At 35.7% G+C, this 25,186-nt stretch overlaps 1 protein-coding gene across 1 annotated transcript in view; it reads right to left on the bottom strand.

The window, feature by feature from the left end:
- The window catches only part of LOC149808146 (ubiquinone biosynthesis monooxygenase COQ6, mitochondrial-like), a 54,783-nt gene that overhangs the window by 12,457 nt on the left and 17,140 nt on the right, over window positions 1-25,186 (bottom strand). Inside the window, exons 4-10 of the mRNA XM_089973859.1 lie at window positions 24,071-24,325; window positions 23,529-23,636; window positions 18,888-18,947; window positions 15,199-15,306; window positions 13,605-13,683; window positions 8,379-8,502; window positions 1,866-1,981 (exon numbers count right to left, since the gene is read on the bottom strand). Coding sequence (XP_089829985.1) covers window positions 1,866-1,981; window positions 8,379-8,502; window positions 13,605-13,683; window positions 15,199-15,306; window positions 18,888-18,947; window positions 23,529-23,636; window positions 24,071-24,325 — 850 coding nt within the window. The remainder of the gene's footprint in view (window positions 1-1,865; window positions 1,982-8,378; window positions 8,503-13,604; window positions 13,684-15,198; window positions 15,307-18,887; window positions 18,948-23,528; window positions 23,637-24,070; window positions 24,326-25,186) is intronic.

Genomic DNA, 25,186 nt, shown 5'->3' with positions numbered 1-25,186 from the left:
TCCATGAAAATTTCAGTAATGCCTACTGGTGGCATCACTTAAGAAATAAATACCAATTAAATAAATTTTGGCACATGAAATTATCGTTTTAGATTTATCTTTTAATTTGGTTTCAGTGTAATCATCATAAATGTGACATGTCCTCTTGTATTCAAATGTGAAAAGTGTAAATCTACCTGTCAGAAATCCTAATTAAGTGCCAGCTGTGTTTTGATATCCAATTTGCATACATGTTTGTTGTATTGTTGCAATCAATGCAGATTATACCTTCTTTGTATTATCATGTTAATTACATCTTTTGTATCAACTCAAATAAAGGGGATGGAATAAAACATTAAAGAGGCATGTAAATCCTACCCACATATGAGCTAGCAGTCATGTACTGTGTCAGGTCAACTCATTTCAACTGACCAATTAAACACTGCTATAAACAGTGTTATGGACACAACATAATTAAGGTATCTAACATTAATTAAAGCTTTATCATACTAATTCAAAAGTGTGATCCAGGATTGTAAATCAAGCAAATGAAAACAGTGCTTGGTGAATGAGAAGCTTTGCTTCATATATGAAAAGCAAGTTCCAAAGTTTGTAGTAACTTAAAATTTCCAAATTGTCACTAAGAGGTTTGCTCATGGAAGATAAGAAACTTCACTATCACTTGAAATGAAATTGTGGCATCAATACTTTAGCAATAGAAGAAAAAATAAAAAAATATTGAGTTTCAAAGATGATAGTTATTGTTTCACGAAATAAATGTCCCTTGTTTTTAAAAGAAGAAAATCTTTTTCTTTGTAAATCAACAAATGAATATGTCCACATTCATATGCAAAATGCAGTGATGTAGTATATAATGTCTTGAAAGGTACACAGTGATGTGTGTTAAAACATCCTGGACATAGGATTTTAACAATCTTTCAGAGGTTGATTATCTAGAAAATAAAGGTAATTTAGAAAGGAAAACATCATCAGAAAATGCTTTTTACTGCCAATTATTCCCAGTGTGATTATTAAACTGCCTACCCCCCCCCCCCCAAATTCATAATGTCAACATCCATCCAGGATGGCATTACCTTCTCAATTTTTCAGTGGTCCCTCAGTAACTTGCACCATTGCTTATATAGCAGTCTGTGGTTTTGAACCCTTCTATGTGCAAATTATTAGGAGGTGTACATTTACACTCAATACTAGACTGAATTTATCAATAGATGGTCAATAATCCACAAGATTAACTTAGATTCTGTCACACAGACGAGATACAATGTTTGTCATAGAAAGTGAAAGATACAACTGAGTAAGCAACTACAGTCACCTGGCAGTGTTAAGGGGAGGTAAAAGGCAGTGTTGGAAAGAGTTTCCTCCCTTTCATTGGTATAAAGATGGAAAAGATGAAATTTTTTAATCTTTTCACAATAACTGAATTCAAGAGGTAACTGAGCTTCTTCCTTATAATCAAGTGATCACACAATGTATTCAGAAGAAAAATAAAAATTCTAAAACTGGATCTAGTCAATATCTATCACTATTGTCATTTTTCACAATTACATGGTAACCTCCCTTAAAATCTATCTTAAACTGCCACTAAGCTGTTCCATTCTCTGGGTGCAAATTATAGAGAGGTTGCAATGTACTTGGCATCTTTCTTAGACAGGTTCACCTCACTTCTGAAGGAAAAAAAACACTTTCTGGATGGTAGATATTCTTCCCATATGATAAATACAATATATTACATTTTGTCTAATTTTAAATGAAATTTTTGACACATGATCAATACTTTCTATCTTAAACAAGTCTTGCCAATCCTATATATAGATAAATAACCATTGTTCTCTTAATTGATTTGCATTCCAAAAGAATCATCTTACCAGGGTCACTCCCATCATAAATTGCCTTCGTCAGAACATCCCTCAGACAAGTGACATCTCCAAATCCCAAGTTAACTCCCTGTCCTGCCAATGGATGAAATCTGTGAGCAGCATCTCTGTAACATAACTCGTATTTGGTATTGTCATTTCACAATAACAAAAGTATAATATAAACAGAGTTTGTAGCAACACCTGGAACCACATCAACAGTACATAGTGTTAATGTTATAAGTGCAAATGCCTATTGTTCAAAGTGTTAAACTTGATAGTTTAGAACAGGGGTCTCAAACATACGGGCCACACATGACCAGCCAAGCCATATCCTGTGGCCTGCAAAATGACTGGTGTCACCAGGTGTCATGAGAGACATCAAAGGTGAAGTGGCCCTTGGGCCATTGAAAATGCTCTCATGTGGCCCTCAGGGTGGTTTGAGTTTGAGACCCCTGGTTTAGAGGATACATCGCAAGAGACATGCTTAAAATACCCAAAAGTCTAGCACACTGAATTTGTTTTCTACTTATAAGGTCCAGAACTCTCAGTTTATATACTACTGTTTCCATGGCAACACAAAAATCTGTATCATGAAAATTCTAAGCATCAGACGGTACCTATATGCGGCTTGCATGACTGGTACACCAATCTTAGTTTAAATGGGTAATTTATCAGCAAAATGACAGAATTCAGAATGAATACAAACAAATGCAGAATGAATGTAAACAAATGCAGAATGAATGCAAACAAATGCAGATTGAGCACAACAAATTTAAGAATGCACTTTTAAGAAACAGAACACAAATGCCAAATACAGAATAATAAATAATAAACAAAAACAGAAGAAAATAAAAACACATTTTATGAATGGATTTTGTATCAGTTATTTTCAAGCTGCTACTAAATTTCTATGGTGTAAAGCCCTTCTGTGTCATAATCAAGGCCTATATAATTTACATATAAGTTTCTGTCCATTATAAACAAAGTCTTTGTTCTTGTCAAAGCAGTCAACCAACCCCTTCCCCACAAAAAATCCACAACCACCGATGTGATGACATCATCATTGGTGGTTGTAAACATACAATCTTTACTGTAACAAAAAAGAATAACAAAATTGTATAATACCACTGTTGGCATATACTCTACATCTTTTTTTTGTTATGCTTACTGCAGTTACAGTTCTTTCAATATGGTTTCCAGCATTGTATGCACATGCTATTCATTTTTAGTAAGACAATACACTGTATATGAAAGTTAGTGTTCTCTCCCTTTAACAATCCTAGCAATAGAAATAAACCTGATTTCAATAAATGCACTTCCATTTATTTCATTCCAAACAAGCAAAAACAAGACTAAGCAATGGACAGAAGCAATCAACACAAAATCTGGATGCATTTCTGTAACCATAAAGCAACAAGAGGTGCAAGTGGGCCTGAGATTGTTCACCTCGCTAACATCTGCCATCTACCTAATAGCAAAAATGCAATAGATTTTGACCAAAATTCTATTAAATACTGTTGACTGCATAAGTTATGAAAACAATCGCTTCATGATTTTGTTTTGTGTTTGTATCTTCTTTAACATTTGATCACACATCAGCATCATTTATCCATAACTGAAATTCTCCTTTCATGTGAAGAAAAAGTTTTCTATTGTTAGTATTGGTTGCCAAATCTGATGCTGGATCATCATCATTTGAACAAATTTAACAGCCTGCCCCCCACCCCCATGCCAGGATACTTTCTGTCAAGAGATTTTCATAATGATATCATTTAAAGTTTTTATTTTATTTTAGTAATAGTACCCATATTTGAATGGAACTGACATCAATTTGAAAGCCCTCAAAGCCATGATGATTATTGTCAAATCTGGTTTTACTATTTTTATTAATGGTGACCATGTTTGACAGTCGGTTATCATCATGTGTAAAAATGTGAAAGTCCCTTACGCCAGAATACTTTCTTTCAAATTGGGTCAAATTCTATTGCGATTCTTGAGAAAAGTGGTTTAAGGTGTTTCAATTTTTAATAATGGCAACCATATCTGATGGCAGATTAGCATCATTTGTACTGAAAGATCTTGATGCCAAAATGTAGGTGGGGGCAGGGGTGAAACTAATTTTAATTATAAAATACTTACATGTAACTATTATTAAGCTTTACCTTTCTGCAATGGAAATTCCTTGTCCCTAATTACCTGTTCTAGAGATATCTCAGAATGGGTGCATCAACCCAGCCTGACTTTTGACATCAGCCCTTGCAACCTCATACTTTTACAGGATGTTTGAAATACAAAGGGCATCAGAGGGGGGTGGGACAAAGGCATCCAAAAGTGACAGGTATTACATAATTAAAAGTAGATTTACTACCCTCAGTAAACTAATTTAAATGTCAGTAATACCTCAACTGTCACTATTATTAGGCCAAATCTTTTGAAAAGGAGCATGGGTAATGGACAGGAAAGGAGTAAATTGTGAAGAAAAAACAATTCACCTTGTATCCCAGCCACTCATATTCTTGTATGCAGCAGTAATGTCAGTCACTGATTGTGCAGTGACTATAGGACCCACAGCAAATATACCCTGGCTCTGGTTTGCTAATGACTGAAGAAAAAACAGGAGACGGCTATGTGATTACCAAAACACAGTCTTTATAATATCATCTAAAGGAGGGACTGAAATATGCCCAGGAAGAAGCGAGAGCCCTGATTTTATAGGCTTTTATCCTCATGAACGATAAGTCTCTATCTGTGAGAGATATAAGCTCTCTTGATGGTGAGTGAAATCCATTGAGAAATAGTGGATGCCAAAAGTCAGCTTAAGGACAGAAAAGGCCTTTTCCAACCCTTCCTTCTGCCTTTAGCAGTTGCTAAAAGGAATTTAATTGCCCTAACTGGGCAAAGAAGTCTGTCTCAATCATCTCCATCACAGATGTGACTGAGACATGGGACTTCTAATGGGGATGAAAATACTGATGGAAGTTGATTTTTTGCAAAGAATTCTGGTTGATAAAACAAGGAAACCAATTTGTAATTCCCATTCAAGCTTAAATATCCATTCTCAGTTCATAAGATATGCAGTTATCTTCTCTCAGCTGAATCTGAGAATTGGTATGAAGCTGAGTACCTCTGTGATGTGAGAAAAGATTGAATATCCCACTGAAGAAACACCCTTGAATTGTCTTTCATTATGGTAAGGTGGTCACGGAACCATGACCTTTGAGGCCACAGAAGTACAATCATCCATGCTGAGGATGTCATGATCTTCTGTAGTACTTGTGGAATCAACCTCAAAGGTGGGAATGTGTAAGAGAACAATTGATCCCAGTTCAGGCTGAAGGTATCCACTGTCAAGGCTCTTTCATTTCTAAACTGTTGTTGTGGAGAAGACTGTCTTCGTGAGACTAATGGCTAATGACAAGCATTCCTTCTGTTTATAAATGAGACCCCCAACGTAAATCTGACATTTCAGTGTGCAAACAGGAATTGTGGTTCTGAAGCATGCAAAGGAACTTCCCTTAAAAACGTGTCATGATTGTACCACCACTTGAGCAGATAATGAAAGGCTGAACCGAGAAAAATTTGACCTGACAGTACATCCTTAAAAGGTCCAGGATTCTGTATATCCTCTCTGGAGGAATCTCGCCCAAACAAGTAAGGAAATTCATTATGATGTACATACAATCCTGTAAGGAAAAGAGATAAGATTTCTGTAGGTTATGAATGAGTCCCGAGTCATTACAGACCAATGGTGACTTGATAGGGATTGTTTGTGGTTGTTGTGTAGCAGCCAGTCATCAAAGTACTGGATCAGCAGACTCCCTAGGTATTTCAAGTGCAACCTATTACTCCCATGACTCTGGTGAAAACCCAGGGTGCTGAGGCAAGACAGAATAGAATGGCTAGAAACTGAAATACTTCCTGTCTGATCAAGAGTAAAAATCAGGACGTGGAAGTACAGCCTGAAGATAGATAGAAACTGCCCAGATGGCTGGTTTGATAGCATTCTGAACTGAAGTTGCAGTTTTCATCTTGCAAGTTTCTTTCAGTTGAAATTTGATTAGGGAAAAAGAACTACAAATGTAGATGTTTGACCAAGCCTCTGAAAAGAGGGCCAATCATGCACCCATGAGTACTGAAGAACGAGGTATGCACTACAAGAGAGGCAAGGTGTCCCTAGGGATGACCCCCCTTTTCCACCATGCCTGTTTAGGATAGGGGGAAGTAACAGTAGTATTCTTCACCTTGCCCTTGCCCCTCCAATTTCTCAGTTTTATTTCTGGAAGGGGGGAGGCTGGCTATACTGTTATTGTGGTTGTGTACCTTATCATTTAGAACTATAGCCATCCCATGGCTCGATCAGGTTGTGTTCGAGTAATGACTAGTTTTGATGGACCAGCAACTAATGCAAATTGTTGGTCCCTAAAATCCTGAGATACAATAGTAGGAACAAGAATGCCAAATAAGGTCTCAGAATCCATCAGAAGATTTTTGCAATATTCTAGCAAAAACTTCAAAGAATCCAAAGCTACATCTTGATAGAGGTAACAAAGTTCTGCTCACAAAGCCATTACCATATATGTCTTGAAATCTTGGCTACATCCCCTAATAGCCATTACAAGGAAATGGGTGATAATGATTCTTCCTACACTAATAACCTGACCTTTGACTCTAAAGCCTCCAAGGATGTAACTAAGAGGTGAGCATAGGAACCTGCTGAAATGCCCACTTGTGAAGCTTTGGCATACAAGGGGGAATCAATGGCCAGGCAGAAGAATGAACCTTATAGATCGAGGCAGATGTTAAGAGTCTCGATGAAGTAAGGGGAATGACCACCCTTTATTTCATCTTGCCACTTTCCAACCTTTGCTCAGCTTTTGCAAAACTTCTCTGACCATGAGAAATTGAGGAAATAGCAGTAAATCTGATTGAGGTATTGACAATGACAGTTTATTTAGGTAAAAAAGAATCATAGTGTTGCATGAACACTTGGGCTTAGGGCACAAACAGTTGGGCTTAGGGCATATACTCTTGGGCTTAGGACATGAACACTTGGGCTTAGGGCACGAACACTTGGGCTTAGGACACGAACACTTGGGCTTAGGGCATGAACACTGGGGCGTAGGATACGAACACTTGGGCTTTGGGTATGAACACTGGGGCTTAGGGCACATATCTGGGAAAAGAAAGTGACAGACTTTAATTACAGCCAACCCAAGTTTCCTTCTCCTCAACCAGTTGTGATGCATGATGACAAAAGTTGGAGATTCTTGGAAGGGAGGATGTACTCTATCTTCTGGAACTTCATTAAATTCCTGAAAATGTACAATAATCAAAGAAACGACATCATCTTCCTGTTCCAAATCATGGTGAGATACAGGAGAAATAGATCCAGGATAATCCCTCTGCAGAGAAGGCTGGGAAATATAGACAGATTTTCTCCAACTCAGCTCGGGAGTAACAGAACTGTCCTTAACGGCAATCTTGTCAGAAAAGCGAGAATATAACTTGCCTCTTAGTGGAAGGGATACAAAACCTATCGTTACTTGATGACGTTTCCTGTTGAATTTGTGAGGGTTGTCGGACCACATCAATCGTACATGCAGGGGCTCACATGGATAACATCCTTGAAGGGGGAAAGGGAACATGGGGAAGAAAGAGACATCAGTCCAATTTCCATGCATAAAAGCAAGCTCAACTGCTGTGGTTGGATGCATAGGTAATGTAGCGGAAGCTGGGTATTTGATCCTATCCCTGACACTAAACCTCGATTCAGCATGTTTTGAAGTCTGTTACCCGGTACCCAGATGCCTGGTAATTGGAGACAAGTGATCCTGTTGGTGGTGCCTGGTTGGTGCCTGGTGGCCTAGGACTTGTCTGTGCCTGGTGGTCTGTGACTTGTGGTCTGTGACCAGTAATCTGTACCTGGTGATAAGTGACCAGTCCCTTATAATCAATGGCAATCTATATTCACTGATATTTTCTTAAAATGAGAAGAGTTTGAGTGATATTTAACCCTCTTGGAGTTGTGTCTGCTCATTGCTTGACCTTTGGTACTATGGGAATCTTGCTCCTCCATGAAGAGGAGGCACAAGAGGTCTCCATATTAGGGCTCAGTTAAATCCCCATCTGGAGTATTACTGTGTTTAGTCTTGGAACAGTATTTCCCTATCCTACTAGAGCTGGGAGGGTGCCCTTGGACCCACCAATCATACTGCCCTTTACTATACAAGATGCCTTCATTTTAAAACATGCATTATCCAAAAAGGATACTGATCTTCCCTTTTTCGGAAAGAGCACATGGGATCCTCTGACAAATAGGTTACTTACTCACAGGACCCCTAAATGGACAGGTGCAAATTTATCTGAAATATATCTATCTCCTATGAGCTCTTAAGTAGGTGTCCAAACATTTCATAAAAAAGTCTTCACACAAATTCTTAAAGTTCACAAAGTCAAAAATTTATATTTAGATCTATTTAGATCTCACTCATGCATTGCCCAATGTAGGTAGGACGAACATACCCAATTAATGCCACCCGTGACCTGACATAGTTGGAGGAGTGAGTAAGTCCAAGAGGAAAACTGGCCCTACTGCCTGCCTGGATACCTGTGACTGTTGGAGGGAGCTGCCTGGTTGATGTGTCTCCTTAGTAATAGAAAATACATGTCTATAAGACAGCAAATTTTTGTCAAATACACTTTGAATTTATGCTGGAATATATCTTGACTCTAAAGGAGTCATTAATTTTAAAAGATCATTTTTATTAAACTTTTTGTCCTTTGATATGATATATTTCTTCACATTTCATATCATTTCTCTTCTCTCTTCACAAAATGAACTTAAGTAACAGACAAGAAACAAGATGTGTCGAAGTTTTACATGCACCAAAGCAAAGTGGAGTTGTCATTTAAAAACAAACTCCCGAGTGCCCAACATCAGGCCCAGAATAGGCCTGATATCACTCACCTGATTTACAAAACTTAACAATTGACCATTTCACTAGACAGGCTTATGTAGTACAATTGACAATTTCACTAGACAGGCTTCTGTAGTACAATTGACAATTTCACTAGACAGGCTTATGTAGTACAATTGACAATTTCACTAGACAGGCTTATGTAGTACAATTGGCCATTTCACTAAACAGGCTTATGTAGTATTGTTGGAATGCATCCTAAACTTTATATCATGTTGATTTGAATTATTTTACTAAATCCAAACAAAATTCTATCTAAACAAAAAGCCATGAACAACATGCATAGTTTGAAGCTCATATTCAAGGTCAGCCCAGATCTTGATGAATGACAATTATAGCCTCCAGATCTAGAGAGAGGTAGCAAGCTCTGTCAATAAGATGAAACATGTCTCGTTAATATGTACCGATTTTGCTTATTACAGAACCTGTCTATGACTGTGATAATATATACTTAAGGTGGAGAAAAATCTGGCTGGAATTTTGAGGTAAAAAGCTGACCAAATCAGACACCAGATGACTGCATTCATACGAGTTGATCTTGCTCAAAATCAAACACATCTTAATAATATAGGACTATTTAACAAGTTTTCTCAAAATCTGATCAAAAATATAGCCATTAGGTAGATGATAATCTCAACCAATCAGATGCAAGGTCACACTGTTAGGATCTCTAGAGGCTGAAACTTCTAACAAGAAAGAGCAATAACCAATAAGTTTTGATATTTTCCTAAAATATAAAGTGCAAGAATTAAAATTAACTTAGAGATGCTAATGAATTCCTAACAATCCTTATAGTTCTATCAATTTCAAAAGTTCTAAGTAATATGAATAAGTTCCAAAAGTATTCCAAATGATAACTGTAATGTCCTGATGTAGCAATACTACATAAGAATCACTGTTTTAAATCCAAAAGTCCTTTAAATGACTTCATGGTAAATCCAACAGAGCTATAAATCTAAATATCCTTGAATGTTTAACAGCAATTCCATGCAACTATTAATCCAAATAATCTTTAAATGTTTCACAATAAATCCATACAGCTATTATACATCCTACAAAGTACTTGAATGAATGTAATAGCATTGCAATTCCAACAAATGATTATCTTACATAAATGAATCTATCCCCTCACTATCTGTTTACTTGCACAGTATAACTTAACCTTGAAAGTTATGAATGAAACATTATGCACAGTACACATGACTCCTCTTTAAAAGTGCAAACTAAGATATTAGAATCTTAGCATTAAAAATGTCATTAACTATTTGACCCTTACAAAATATACATAATACTGATATCCATAACATAATTAGTATGAATACATTTCACCCTTAATCAACCACAGTCTTGATGACACAGTTGTTCTTATCCAATTTGATCAAAATCATATAAAAAAATAGTCCCTCAAGTAGTGTGTGTATGTGTTTTGGATTTTTAATGTAGCTTTAACAATTTTTCAGTCATATCACAACAATGTCTGCAGTGTGGCAGCTTAGTGATGTCTAGCACTGAGGCATCATGCCATGGACATGTAGCATCATGTCCCACCCAGTCACATTATCCTGACACCAGTCTTAACACTAACCTATTAATACTGAGTGCCAAGTAGTAAAAAGACTCTCAATATCAGATGCAGGATCACATAATTATGCATAGGCCTTGATCATATTAAAATAGTTTGATGATATTGGCCTATTTTGCAAACCTGATTGAAATTGGATCAGAAATAGTTTCTCTGGTGTTAAGAAGTTCAGCAAATCATATTCAAGATCACCTCATTATTGTGTATATCTTAAACTCATTATATAAATATCTTGATGAAAGAAGCAACACGATTACTATTAGGAATAGATCCACTAAAGTGATGACAAGTTTGACAATCAGATTCATTATTATGCATGAGTCTTGCTCAAAACTGCATTCATGCAAGATCTTAATAATTTAAGCCTTCTGACCAAGTCTGGTCAAAAGTAAATCAGGAAAACAATTATGGCTACAAGTTCAACCAATCACAACCATGGACACCTCATTAATACTTGTGGGTTGCATACACTATAGAACCCATGCAAGATTTTGGTAATATAACTCTTTATTTGAAGTTCAATCAGAATTAATAAAATGGCTTCAAAAGTGACAAAAAACTCAGCCAATCAGATGCAAGATCACTTTATTAATATTAATGGATCCTACTCAGTTCTGAAATCAACCAGATACTGATGATTTAAGCCCATATTCTGATTGGATAAAAATGATGGTCTCCAGAATGGTAATAAGCTTAACTGATCAGACACAAAATCTGCTGAATGTTATACATAAATCTCACAATCCAAATTGTCCAAGATCTTTATAATATAAGCATATACCAATATTCCAAGTCAGATCAAGATCAGTTTAGAAATATGGCTTCAAAAGAGGCAAGAAACTCCAACAGATGAAAAATCACCTCATTACTGTGTATACATCTTGTTCATAACAATCATTCTTAGAATGTATACAACTAGTTCATAATAATAATAGGGGCTCTGAGTAGCCGAGTGGTCTCAAGCGCTCACTGTTACGGATCACTGCCATCTCAGCTATGTCCCCTATTTTAATAGCTGCAATGTATAGTGTACTTTAGACTAATTCAGGCTGATCTTTTAACACAAAGGAGCAGTCATTTTAGTTAGCAGTGTGCTTAAATCATGTAAAATTTCCAAAAGTACAATATACAAAGAAATATCATCCATATTACATTAATGTAGCATAGAGGTATGCCAACATTGTCTCCATTGTGCATGTTTTAAATGCAAACGACTTCACCTTACATACGTCACTCTCTCAAAAGTACATATTAACTGGTGAGTGCCCCCATAATTCATCTGAGATCTTGATGATCTAACTCATCTGTGATCTTGATGATCTAACTCATCTGAGATCATAATGATATAAGCACATCTTCTAAGTCTAATCAAAACTGGATCATAAATATGTCCTCCAGGGAGGTATGAATTTAGCCAATCAGATGTAAGATCACCTCCTTCGTAGGCATGCATCTCATTTATTACTAAACTGGACCAAAATCTTAATAATATAAACTCATATTCCATATCTGAGTGAAATTGGATCAGAAATGTTTCCAGGGAGCAATAAGCAATTATTGACTAATGGATGATGCATGATGGATGACTGACAAACAAACCGGATGCCATACCATAAGCTCACTTGGCCGTGTGACCAAAATTTGCTGATACAAAATATTTTGTTTAATCATTTTCCACACAAATCGTACAAACTGCCACAAACTGTACTATTCATGATCTTTATCTATTTGATATCCTTCCAGAGCTGCCTACAACCAAAATACATAAATAGCCTAAAAACAGCCTGTTTCAGGGAAAAATTAAGTAACAGACTAAATCTTGCTTATTGGTCCATTTAACACTGATCACATCTTTCTTTGAAAACAATGTACAGATATGATATGGATGAGAAATGATTGCAAACCAATAGTAACTGACAACCAAAATTTGGGAAAAGTGTCTTTGACCAAAATAGACTGCCACCAAATCACATCAGAATGCAGGAATAACAAAAATAAATACACAGAAATCCTTACACAGTCATTAAAATCTCTAATTTAAAGATGGCATGAACTGTAAGCTCTGTTATAGTATTTGACACATACTGATAATTTTTGCTTGTCCTGAATATTTTGCAAGCTTTAGGACAATTGCCCTGGTCCTATTCTGAACCATTCAAAACACTGGATAACAGAATCACTGTTCTTGTCCTATTCTAAACCATTCGAAACAATGGATAACAGAACCATTGTCCTGGTCCTATTCTGAACCATTCAAAACAATGGATAACATAACCATTGTCCTGATCCTATTCTAAACCATTTAAAGCACTGGATAACAGAAAATGTTGCAATCATGAATTGGAAACATTTCATACTGTCACTCATCATGGCTTCATCATCACTTGTGACAACCCAATATTTCCACTTCATGACTGAAATAGTTTGATATATCAATGAAGAAATATAGATATCTGCTATATATTTTCACAAGCATTTTCAAGAACTTCATGAATTTAGAACTTCATGAATTTAGAAAACAGATTACGTTCGCAGCAATAATTATGATACACCAGACTTTATACTTAATCAATCACCGAGATACCATCTGCACTCACTTATAACTCGAGTCCAACTGTAAACTGCACAGACATAGATCTGGGTCTATGCAGATTACTGGGAGTAATCAGAAGAACAAACAATATAGACCCTGATCTGCCAGCACAGTATGTGATGGCAGATTAAGGCCTATGCTGTTTACAGTTGAACTTGTCTTATAATTGAGTACAAATGATAAAAAATATTATTGCTGCAAACATGCCCACTTTATATAAATCAAGAACATCTAATGATACCAGTCTATGATGATTTATATTACATTCAAATTCAACCAGTAGTACATTCTGCAAACTGTAACACACGATACAGGTTAAACACAACATAAATTAATTAAAGTGCAATAGCTATGATGTAGCTTTTACTGTATCTGAACAACATAAACTTGAACACTAATTTTTTCTTCTGGAATCTTAACGTCAATGTCTGGAATGTGATACCCATATTTATTAATTGCTAACATAAGCAAAACAGCTAAACCATGTAATATGTTCAGGTTATCTGTTCAAATGTAAGTTTATAACTATATGTCATTAATGTAAATTAGATGTGAAGCAATATCAATAGAAACGTAACAAAAATTATTCCACCTACCTTGCATAAGATTGTTTGAAATATTTGTCAGGAAATTTCCCACACTGACTGCGACAGAATTCATGTCTCTATCATGCCACTGTAGAAACAAATTAAATACATCTTTAATATATGACAAGGACATATATACTGCATTTATAAACATTCAACCAAACACTTCTATATAAGGGTAATTACACACACACACACGTGTGTGAGTGTGTGCGTGTGAGAGAGAGAGAGTACGTGTTTTGGATTTTTAACATAGCTTTAACAATTTTAGTCATATTGTTAAGTTGTTTGTAGTGTGGCAGCTTATAGTGATGTCTAGCACTGGGGCATCAAGACACAGACATGTGACATCATGTCTCACCCAGTCAAATTATCCTGACACCAGGCCAATCAGACCTAACACTAACCTCCAAGTGCTGAGCACCAAGCGAGGTAACTGCTAGCACCAGTATTATTATTATGTCCTAGAAAACTTCAAGAACTTTAAAGTCTAAGCAAAATAACAAGACCCAAGTGGGGCTGATATCACTCACATAAATAACAAAAGATGTAAGCATTTTGAAAAATTAATTCGTACAGTCAATCTATGTAATGGAAACACGATTGCTGCTGCTACATATTATATTCATGTTGTTGTCGCTATATACATATATATATGCATGCTTTGGTGAGTTTTTCTTCTGATTAAAATCCAGATGTACTTCTTGTGTTCTAAATGAAGTTTATCACTTTCATAAAAGTGAAAACTATAATTTGATTGGTGAATCAAAAGGTCAACAGAACATGACCTTTTACCATTGTCTATAAGATCTCCTTTGTATCATTGTGTCAACAATTTCAGTTTTAATTTGACTGGGAGTGAAGCCAAATGACCCAATATAGCTAATTCATTCACAGCCTGCACAAAAGAACCATTTTCCAAATTCATCTACTTTGAGTTTTACTTGCTATGTATTTTTTCTTCAGATTTACATCACAGACTGTTCATTTTAATCACTATGGTGCAATATTTTCTTTATTTATATAACTTGTTTTACTGACTTCATGCATCGTGTATTCTAAAATAATTTGTTCAAAAAAAAATTTTAACTGATCTTCAAGGGAAAGAATTCTGCATAAACACAAATCTGATTCTCCCAGTAAGTTACTTCTCATGCTTTAAAAGGCAAACTGGCATGCTATCATGTTTGGTCAAATTCTCTTTAACAGTTTTGAAGAAGAAATTTTCTAAAGGTTTCTGTATGTAAATTGACAGTGTACATATCTGATGGCAGATCAGCATCATAGGTCCGCATACCAGGATGCATTCTGTCAAATTTTGTCCAGTTCTATTATTAAAGCAGTGTTTGAGAAGGTTCTTTGAGTTTCTGTTTTAATAATAGCATGGTTATGTTTGATGGTGGATCAGCATCATGTAAACAAATTTAAACAAGCTTCATGCCAGGACACTTTATTCCAATTTTTTCAAATTATGTTGAGCACTGAATGAGAAGTTGGTCGGCTCCATCAGTATAAGACTCCCTCACATATAATATGGATTACAAAGAAGGAGCAAAGCATGTTCATGTATACTACTGTGCATAAGAATGAGTGATATACTTACAAAAGCATCATTAACAGCATCTACAAATCTCTCCTCCTCAATATGAAGCAGATATTTGGCATTCTCGGGTGTTGTAGTCCAGATGAGATTACTTACAGATCTTGATAACTGAAAGCAATAACCAATGACCATAAAATCTTTCTTAAAAAATATTTAATCATCATCCATTTTCTCACAAATCCAGCTCTTTCAAGCTTTGTTTGTAGATCTCATTAGGTACCACTTTAGAGATCTTAGTGTGTTTTGTGGATGCCCTTGGGATGAAGGGTTCAAAGAAGATAGTGGTTTCAAAACAAAGAACAAATTCCCCATAAGTGGGAGCCAGATTTTAATAATGAATGAAGGGGCCATCTTTCTCAAAACCAAACCATTATGACACAATTCCATGTAGTTCACGTCGACCAACAAGGCATGGATCTCACTGGTTTGTGTCTGCTATACTTAGATGAACTGGGAAGCATACTGGACAAAGAGCCAAAGCCTTCAGTTGGGACAAGTCAAAGTTCACAAAATGAAGTCCTTGTTCTGACCTATATCCATCTTCCTTTCCATGATGTTGGAAAATGCTTGAATTATAGCATGGTAACCTTTGATTATAATGGGAGCTAACTACTTCTCTTCAGATAGCCAAATGAGGGAGTTAGCTACCTGTAGTACTGAGTCTTTTAAGGTAGAGATGTATTTCTGCTCATAGCAATGGAAGAATTCTCTCCACTTCCCCACAAAGATTTCCAAAGTGGTGGGCCTTCATGAGAATGTACACATCAAATGTACAGATCTGTTCTTATAGGAACTGTTTCAACACTCTTCATTAGTAATACTTCAGTCTCTATAAAACATTATTATAGGTACAGATCCAAAGTTAAACTGTAAATAATGCTTTAGAAACGTTTGGCAAATGACGAATTCATTAAAATCAACTGTCTGATTTCAAAAGTGTTTTTGGCATTTACAGCTCATAAAAATGAAGGACATTAAATAACAGATACCTATAAAAATGAAAAAGTGAATCAGTTCAGGCCATCATTCAAAATATAAATCATCTGGAACAGGTCAGTCAACTCAATACGTCTTGGTATAAATGCATTGAAAAACATAATTGTCCAAGTTTTCATCTTGTTCATCCATTCTTCCTCCATACCTATTTTGAAATCTCTCCCACTCTCTAAAATATCAGTAAAATAAATTTGGGCTCTTAATTATTTTTGCCACATGGCAGATGTGGGGCACTGTGGACACATAGGTAAACCAGCCAATGAGAACTTTTCATCTGGGAATTATTTCCGACAAGAAGTGCAGCTGAAGATTGAGGGTGCAACCTGAGGACAAGCCTTGTAACAGGACTTTAGGATCACAGACACAGATGGAGAGCTAGAACTTAATGAACACAGCTATGTCATTAGAGAGTAAGCGTTGAGCTGCCCTATTGAGTATAAAAGCTAAATGCAAAGGTGAATGTGGAAGGGCTGTAGACTATCTTCAGGTTGCAAAAAGCCAGAAAAGAAGTGCCTGTTGATGTTTGGGTCTTATCTTGCCTTTCAAAATAATGCAAACAAATCAGTGACTCACACAGAAAGCAGATCTTTTGGAGATAATTTTGAAAAGATCACCTGACACAGGAAATCTTTAAAAGACCATTGATGTGTATGAACAGCAAGAGTCAAGAAGATTATATCAGTCAATGCAGAGAAGATTATATCAGTCAATGCAGAGAAGACTGTGTCTTCCACAAACAAAATTAGATTGAGTGATAAAAATAGTGCTTGTGTGTCTTTAACCCTTTACCTCATGCAAGCGTCTTTGGACGCCTCTACTCCAATCACATAGAAGTGCCTTTTGACGCCTCTACTCCATTCACATAGAAGCGCCTTTTGACACCTGCTGTAAACGTCAGCCATTTTGAGTTGGTTTATGTAGCGCCACCTTCGGGGAAAACCCCCTATTAGATACTACATCCATTTCTGCGAATGACAATTACATCAGATCAAGTGGTCGATGTTTATGCATTGGTCGATATCTGCTATTTAAAGTAACTGGGTCGTAATCTCCACTCTCAAAAATGGCGGTCATGGATTTCATTCAGTACTTACAAAGTTTTCACGATTAGAATCACAACTATGAAAGATTCAATAACTTAGGTAAAGGCTCTGATATTGATGTAGGCAGCAATTAGTTTTTATAAATTATCAAATTCAGATGACTTAGTGATGTAGACACAGACGAAAAACATGTAAATTTCGAGTATGGGAAATGGTAGCTATGGTTGGTCACGCGGCCACACTGACATGACGGTGAACGAGTTCTCTCAAGATTTTTAGCACATAAAAAATTCTTAAGTGAAAAATAATTACGTAGCTATAACAATCGGACTTTACTCTTAAATTTTTCCACATATAATAGATGTGTACCAAAAATGTAAAATGGTTAAATTTGCTGTTAAACGTAACATACACTACATTGCTTAACAGTTCACAGGCAGGCCTATGCATATGCTGTCGACTAGGTAACAGGTGTTCTATTTAAAGCGCGCTACACTTTGTCACTATGTTCTATGAGGTAAAGGTATAAGCTTGTAAGAGTTGAATGGCAAGGAAACCAATTTTTCCTAGTGAAATATGTTTCTTCGAAAATACATTACCCAATCATAATGCCTTAGCGGAACTAGCACTACTTAGCAAATCCAGCCCTCCCAGATACTACTTTTAGCTAAAGGGAGCTAAAACTTGTCTGCTGACCTATTTGGCAGTCAGGCAGAGATATCTCATATTACATAAAAAACTTGGTGGCACAGTCTAAGAATGTCCCAGTTATTACTTCCACTCATGTCAGAATGCATCAAGAAAGGGTTTGATGCCAAGCAAATTGGCAGATGATGGTTGATGGCAAGCAATGTGTAACATTCAATCAATTTGCTGCATTCAGCTGAGACTAGTCTGATTTTATATACTGTTGTTATAATAATTAATTAATTACCGAAAGTGAAAGAGTCAAACACATGCAGATACCATGGACTTCTGACCAATATTATGACAAGAAAAGGTATAAGGCATTAAGTTATTTCAGGCACCAAATGACAAGTCTAATAGACATTGCAGTATAATGTCCATCACACAGGTATCTGCTACACAAATTCAAATGGACCAAACTTTGTCATTTTTTCCACCAATTTACATGAAGTTTTCAATATATATTTAACTTTCATAATAGTTTATATTGGTATAATTTTCAACAACAAAAAAAATCTGATTTTGTAGATGTATGTTAATGAGAAGGTGTGGTAATGTCTGTGATAAGTCATTTGACTTTGTTTGCTCACTTTTCTCATGCACGGATGACATCCTGGACATTTTACATACATGCTGCAGATATAGCTTAATCCACAATGCAAATTACAGCTTCAAGAGATTTTGTTGACCTGCTGTGCATTTCTATATAACAACGGTGCGTTTTCATTACACAATATTCATTCAAAGCAAATCCAACTGGACCGAAAATTTCATAGTCTTGCTGCCTGACAAGGAAAAAAAATGTGTAGGGCAAGCAAACCTTTGCTATGTACCAAGAAATTCACACAAAACTACATGGAAATTGTTTAGGTTTTTTCTGTACAATTTCACAAAAATCGGGAACAATGGAAGCATAAAATGTCCAGACTTTCCAATCTTAATTTATACAAGTAAGTTACTTACAGGTAACATTGCTATAGGCCCAGTTGGTAAAAACCTCTGCCATGCAACTGTATTTTCTGTCTGCAAAAAAAGAAAATTCATCTTAGCTCAGGTAAATAGCAAACTGCTCAAAGTACGAATCAAATGACCTAATTTCCTAGCAGGGGAAGTAACTTTATCAAATAATGATGGATCCCTAACTACACAACATTCATATCAATCTTAGAGGCAAATTTGACCAGTGTCGAGCAGAAAGAAAATACAGAGGCGTGAAAGATGAAAATAAGATGTACTTTGGAGCAAGAGTACACAAATAATCTATACCTACTCCTACACAAAAAATTAGGCAGAGCTATAAAATATCTGAAGTCACTAACATATGATACCTTCTCATTAAATGAACCAAGAAACAAAACAGTGTATAAAAAAACAACATGAGGACTATTGATGGTGTCAGGTGTTCTAATTTTGACATGATCAGGAAGTAAAACAAATCAACTTATCATAAAATGTCAGAACATCAAAACTGACATTTGGTCATGGTTTGTACAACACCTCATAATATACTTTCACATACTTTTGTAAATGCTAGTATGCACCCAATCAACAAAACTCTTTTTATGAAAAGTGATCAGGGAACAAAATCTAATTTTAGATTCTTGCCTTTACTATTACCCTTGAAAGCACCATACAAAACTAAAATTCAGTCATGCATGGAGCTAACAAGATGAAAAATTATGTCATGCATGATGCTGACAATATGAAAGCAACATATAAAACTGAAATTCAGTCTTGCATGGTGCCAACAACAACAAAAGCACCTTATAAAACTGAAGTTCAGTCATGTATGATGCTAACAACATCAAAGCCCCATACAAAACTGAAATTCAGTCATGTATGGAGCAAACACGAGCTCTTTTTCCTTGCCCCATTGCCAATTTATAGATGATGGCACTTGCATCCAAAGTTATATTGTTATGACTCTATGGTCTTAAAGTAACAGAAAAGAGCAAAAAGAACTATAAGTTTTGTAAAATTAAACAAATAATTTATTTCCCTAGAATACAAAGTGAAAATTTAAAAGAATTTACAGTATTATGAATTAAATCCTAAATAGCAGTAAAAGCTCTATTGCAAGACCTAATGTACAAAGTTCCAACTGAAATCCAGTGGTGTTCCAAATAAATTCCAATTCTGAATGTGGTGATGAGCCTGTAGTCTTGAACGTGCCAATGGCCTGGAATGTAGTGATATGCTAGCAGGTTTTTGTTATATCACAAAAACATATTCCAAAATGTCCTTGACCGAATTCACTATAATTCCAAATTAATATTTTAGCCCATGAATATTACTGAGCACTTTGTAATTCCAGTAATTCATAATTTGAATAAATAAATCTACCTAAATTAAAAAAATGAACACAACAATAAGACTGATTCTGCTTTGGATGTTAAGGCAAGACTGGGTAATTTTTCAAATAAACAACATTGATTAAAAAAAAGCTTAGACACAATAAAAGAGCCAGGCTGTTGGTCAATTTCCACTCCAAAATAATTAAAGCTGCCAACAAGTTTAGGACTTTCCAAATGGTAAACTGATGTACTAGATCCAGATTCAAATAAACATGTTTACCTCCATTAATAATGAGCTGAATATTTATGCTATTATCATAGAGAAATATTAGCTATGTATTATGTTATTTACAAAATAAATGTCACTGGTCAGGTACACCATTAACTTGGTTTTTGACCAAGGTCAATTAGAAAATACAGATATACATAACATCAATGAAAAAAGCAAGAATACAAATTAAATACACATAATATATACATTACCTTTTCTGTCTCTGTAAACTGAAGAACTTCATTGATGGTGGTATAAGGCCACTTATGACATTAACAACCTTTACTCATGCAAGATCATGATGGAATCATCAACTAGCATGCAACATATACTTGCAAACATTTAAGATAGATTTGAGGTCCGAGTAAGTTGGAGTGTAAGTATGTGCATTGTTTGTAAACTATGGCAATTAAATGTACATGCTAAACTATCCAAATATCTTATTATGTCCTATCTCTGCTGAATAAATCACCCAATTACATTTACATTAGGAAAATTTGTAATGAGGGGGTAATGCACGAGCATCCCATCTCTTCTTGGTCATCCTTTGGAGGACATTATGATACAGATCTTCATCTGAAGTACAGTGCGACTCCGCCATAACGCGAATTCGGACATAATGTGGTCGTGGTGTGGCTCCCAAAATTTTGTATATTCATTCGCACACGAAAAAATATTTTTTGTTCAAAGTACGTGAAAAAGTGTTAAAAAAATGTATTATTTTTGGGGAAGAAATTGCGTATGAATTCTAACATAATACGATCATGGCATGGTTCTTGAAATTTTAAATACATGTATATGCATTTTTCTCGTACCAGAAAAAAATATTTTTTTAAGTACGAGAACTAGTGTGTAAAATATTTATTATCATTTTGTGGAAGAGTTCGTGTATGAATTTTTTATTTAATATGATCGTGGCATAGCTTCTGAAATTGAATAATTTCACCAGGTTCTTGAAGTGTTATGCCAAAATAAACATTATCAGAAATGTTACTTATTACTGATCCATGAGTAAAGCCAGTAAGTGGTCTTTGTGACTGTCTTCAATTAATTCTGTATACAATTGTTGCTCAAATAATAGCCAACATGTGTTTCTACTTTAACTGTATACACAACCAAGCAGCAGACAATGTGGTGGTTGATAAAAGATTCTCACACTTTAATAAACATCAAACAACAAAAGCCGCCAACATGTTTGCTATTATTAGATGCAATCAGTTGACCAGTAAATAATGTCTGCTGTATTAGCTGGAAATTGAAAGGGCATGAAATTGTACATGCGTTCAGCTTAAATTTTTTTAATAAAAGTGACTTGTGACCATTGCAGGCCTACTACACTTAGTTCTCGGGTTTTACATGCATGGTGTTTGTTTATGAACTCGTTAGTAATTTCCTATTTTTTACAAAAATATTTTACCATTATGGAAAAGCAAGTTCACAAATGCAAGTTGCTCTCTGCATTTTGTGCAATGATTATTATAGTAGTTTCACATGTTTCTTTCCATATTCACAAAATCTGAAGCAAAAGTTTTATGCACACTGAAAGCATGTGTTGATTGTTAATTATTCCTGTTGTAGTTGTTCAAACAAATAGGCGTACAAGTGTTAATTATTGGAAATTTACAATGGATAAATGTACATGGAAATGAATATGATAAAATTTTAGGAGTAGGAAATTTGTACAGACACCGTTCATAGACCCTGAAACGTAATGAACCATACACATGCTTCATGTTTCTTAACCTAATTTTGCTGTTAATTTTTCCCATTGAATTCAGATGCATAATGATCTGCGACAAAATTATTGAATAGTTTAAATATGTATGCAATTTTTGTAATGGAATTACATGTATTATGGATTAATTGCAAGCCCTGACGGTACAATAACAGACGGCAAGTAAATAGTGTTAATAATCTGTTCATGCTGTATATCAGACGCTGAATTCAGACAATGATCTGGGACAAAATTATTGAACATTGTAAATCTGTGTGCAATTTTTCAATGGAATTACATGCATTATGGATTAACTCCATGCCACAATGGCACGATAGTTAATGGTGTTGATACCCTATTCATCATATACACAAGACATGAATATACGTATATGTGCCAACAAGTTGTTCTCTGAAAAAGTAAAATACTGTAAAACCCAGCATTAACTCAACCCCGCTATTAACGCGATCCAATTTGTTGGACCCCAATTATCACATTATAGTGGGGTTCCACTGTATAAAATTGCTCTCCTAATGAAAGGAAGCATAAAAGAGAAGTTCTCCAAACTGTCTTTCTATATACTTTCTGACAACATACATTTTCGTCTGATGATAATTTGTATTAGTAACTGCACCTTATCCGCATTTATAGAAGTTTCACTGACAGTAATTAAACAACCAACTAAAGTTTTCCATTAGTCTGGGTTTGTACCATTAGCTGCAGTTGACTGCACAGGTCATGTGTTTGACTGGTCGTTTATAGATAGTAAACCAAATAGTAATATATAGTTGTTGTTTTGGGTTTCATCCCATTTCTCAGTGCAAGATGGGTTATACATGGTGCCCAGTATAACTGGTGGAGGAACCACCCAGGAAAATCCCCAGTAAGAACCACCAACCCACAAGGAACTACTGGCAGCTTTCTCAAATACCCACACTGGCTGAGTCCGAGATTCAAATCCACATGGACAAAGGTGAGATAAAAATGATAACAAAGTTGTGTACTTTAGACCACTTGGCCACCCGGGACCACAGTAATATGTAAAGATGGGAAATTAAATGTAGGAACCTTACAATCAAAAAAGGACTAAACTGCAAATGAAACTGCATCCGCTGAATTTGTTAAGAATAAAATATGTTATATACTGGTAATAAAAAAAGTATTCATGTAATTCTGCAGTTAAAACTGTTTATTTGCCAATTCTACTTTTTTAAGTCACTAATATGACCATTTTAGCTAAAACCTGGAGTGCTAAAAGTTCAAGTATGCAAGACAAACTTAAGACACTCATTTTTATCATTTGCAACAATGAAACATCATAATACCTCGGAGACACAAAGAGTAGCCACAACAGCTGCCTGTTTGTAATCCCATGTTACAACATGCAATTTACTGGCATCACGCACTGCTGATTTGAACCCATCTGCTCCTATCTGAAAATGGAAAAAAAGCCTTAGAACATTTTCATGATACACTTCCTCAATAACCTGCACCAAACAGGGTCAAAAAATACAGACCGCAGCATTAGTGAGGGTGTGTGTTACCAAGGACCTCATAAAAAATGGAACAGATATCAATAGCAAAGGGAGGAAGGAGCTGAATAACTGCTTTATAATTGCATTGTGAATAACTGTCAATAAATAGCTATTTTTAGTGAAGTGGTTCACATTTCTGTATAAATGACCTTTATTTTCAAGATTATCAGTTTGAAAGTTCATTAAAAACAGGAACTTTGCAAAGACTACATATTTTACAATGTTACACTGTTAATAAGAACATCATTAGAAACAAATATTTAATATTTATGATGTAGTTTCCTGTGGAAAAAATAAAAAACATCAAATAAAAATTTGTACCCAATACTTACTAATAGTTTAGTTTTAATTGTTTTCCCATTGTCTAGGTGAACTGTGACCCAAGAGTTGTCCTCTGATGATTCACCTCCTGGTATAATGTACTGTTTCCCTTTTGTCTTGTACCAGACTTCCACCTTATCTTTAACTGCATCCAGTCTGCGTGTGATACCCTCTAAAATTACATCATTTTCTGCCACAAATGCTAGCTCCTGGGTCATTTCCTCTTGGTTAAAGGTAATTAGTGAGTTTGAACAAGAATCCCAGACCTGTATGATCAAATGAAAAGACAAATTATTGCCAGCTGACACAATAACACTAGAGGAAATATTCAGCAATTTGCTCATGTAAACACTCCACATCCAGTCCATCATTAGGATTAACAAAATATATAAATGAAAACTCTTGTAAACAAAACATTAATGCAAACCTTCTGCAACCTTGACCTCAAGGTAATAAGGACATGTGAGCACGTCACAGAATTTTGAAGAAGAGAATCCATCTAGGGCTTTCGTAAATGTGTGTGTGTGTTTTGGATTTTTATTGTAGCTTTAACAATTTTCCAGTCATATCCCTATGATGTCTACAGTGTGGCAGTTTATAGTGATGTCCAGCACTGAGGCATCATGCCGCAAACATGTTGCATAATGTCCCACCCAGTCACATTATCCTGATACCATGCCGACCAGTCCTAACACTAACCTCTTAATGCCGAGCGCCTAGAGAGGCAGTTGTTAGTATCATTTTTATAAGTCTTTGGCATGACTTGGCCATGGTTTGAAAAAATAACCTCCCGCATCCAAGGTGAATGTTCTAACCACTAAGCCACCAGAGCAGTCTTTCATAAACAAAAGCAAAGAAAAAATCTTTAACCAAAATCTTAAAGCACAATTTCTTTGACTATGACCCTGACCCCATGGCCAAAGAGCTAGCTTGCATGATACAGAAGGAGTTGTCTAACCCTGACCCCATGGCCAAAAAGCTAGCTTGCATGATACAGAAGGAGTTGTCTAACCCTGACCCCATGGCCAAAGAGCTAGCCTGCATGATACAGAAAGAGTTGTCTAACCCTGACCTCATGGCCAAAGAGCTGGCATGCATGATACAGAAGAAGTTTTCTAACCCTGACC

Source organism: Sinohyriopsis cumingii, chromosome 1 (assembly GCF_028554795.1).
Source record: "Sinohyriopsis cumingii isolate HCF-2022 chromosome 1, ASM2855479v2, whole genome shotgun sequence".
Lineage (NCBI taxonomy): Eukaryota > Metazoa > Mollusca > Bivalvia > Unionida > Unionidae > Sinohyriopsis > Sinohyriopsis cumingii.
This window is presented reverse-complemented; position numbering and strand designations above follow the sequence as displayed.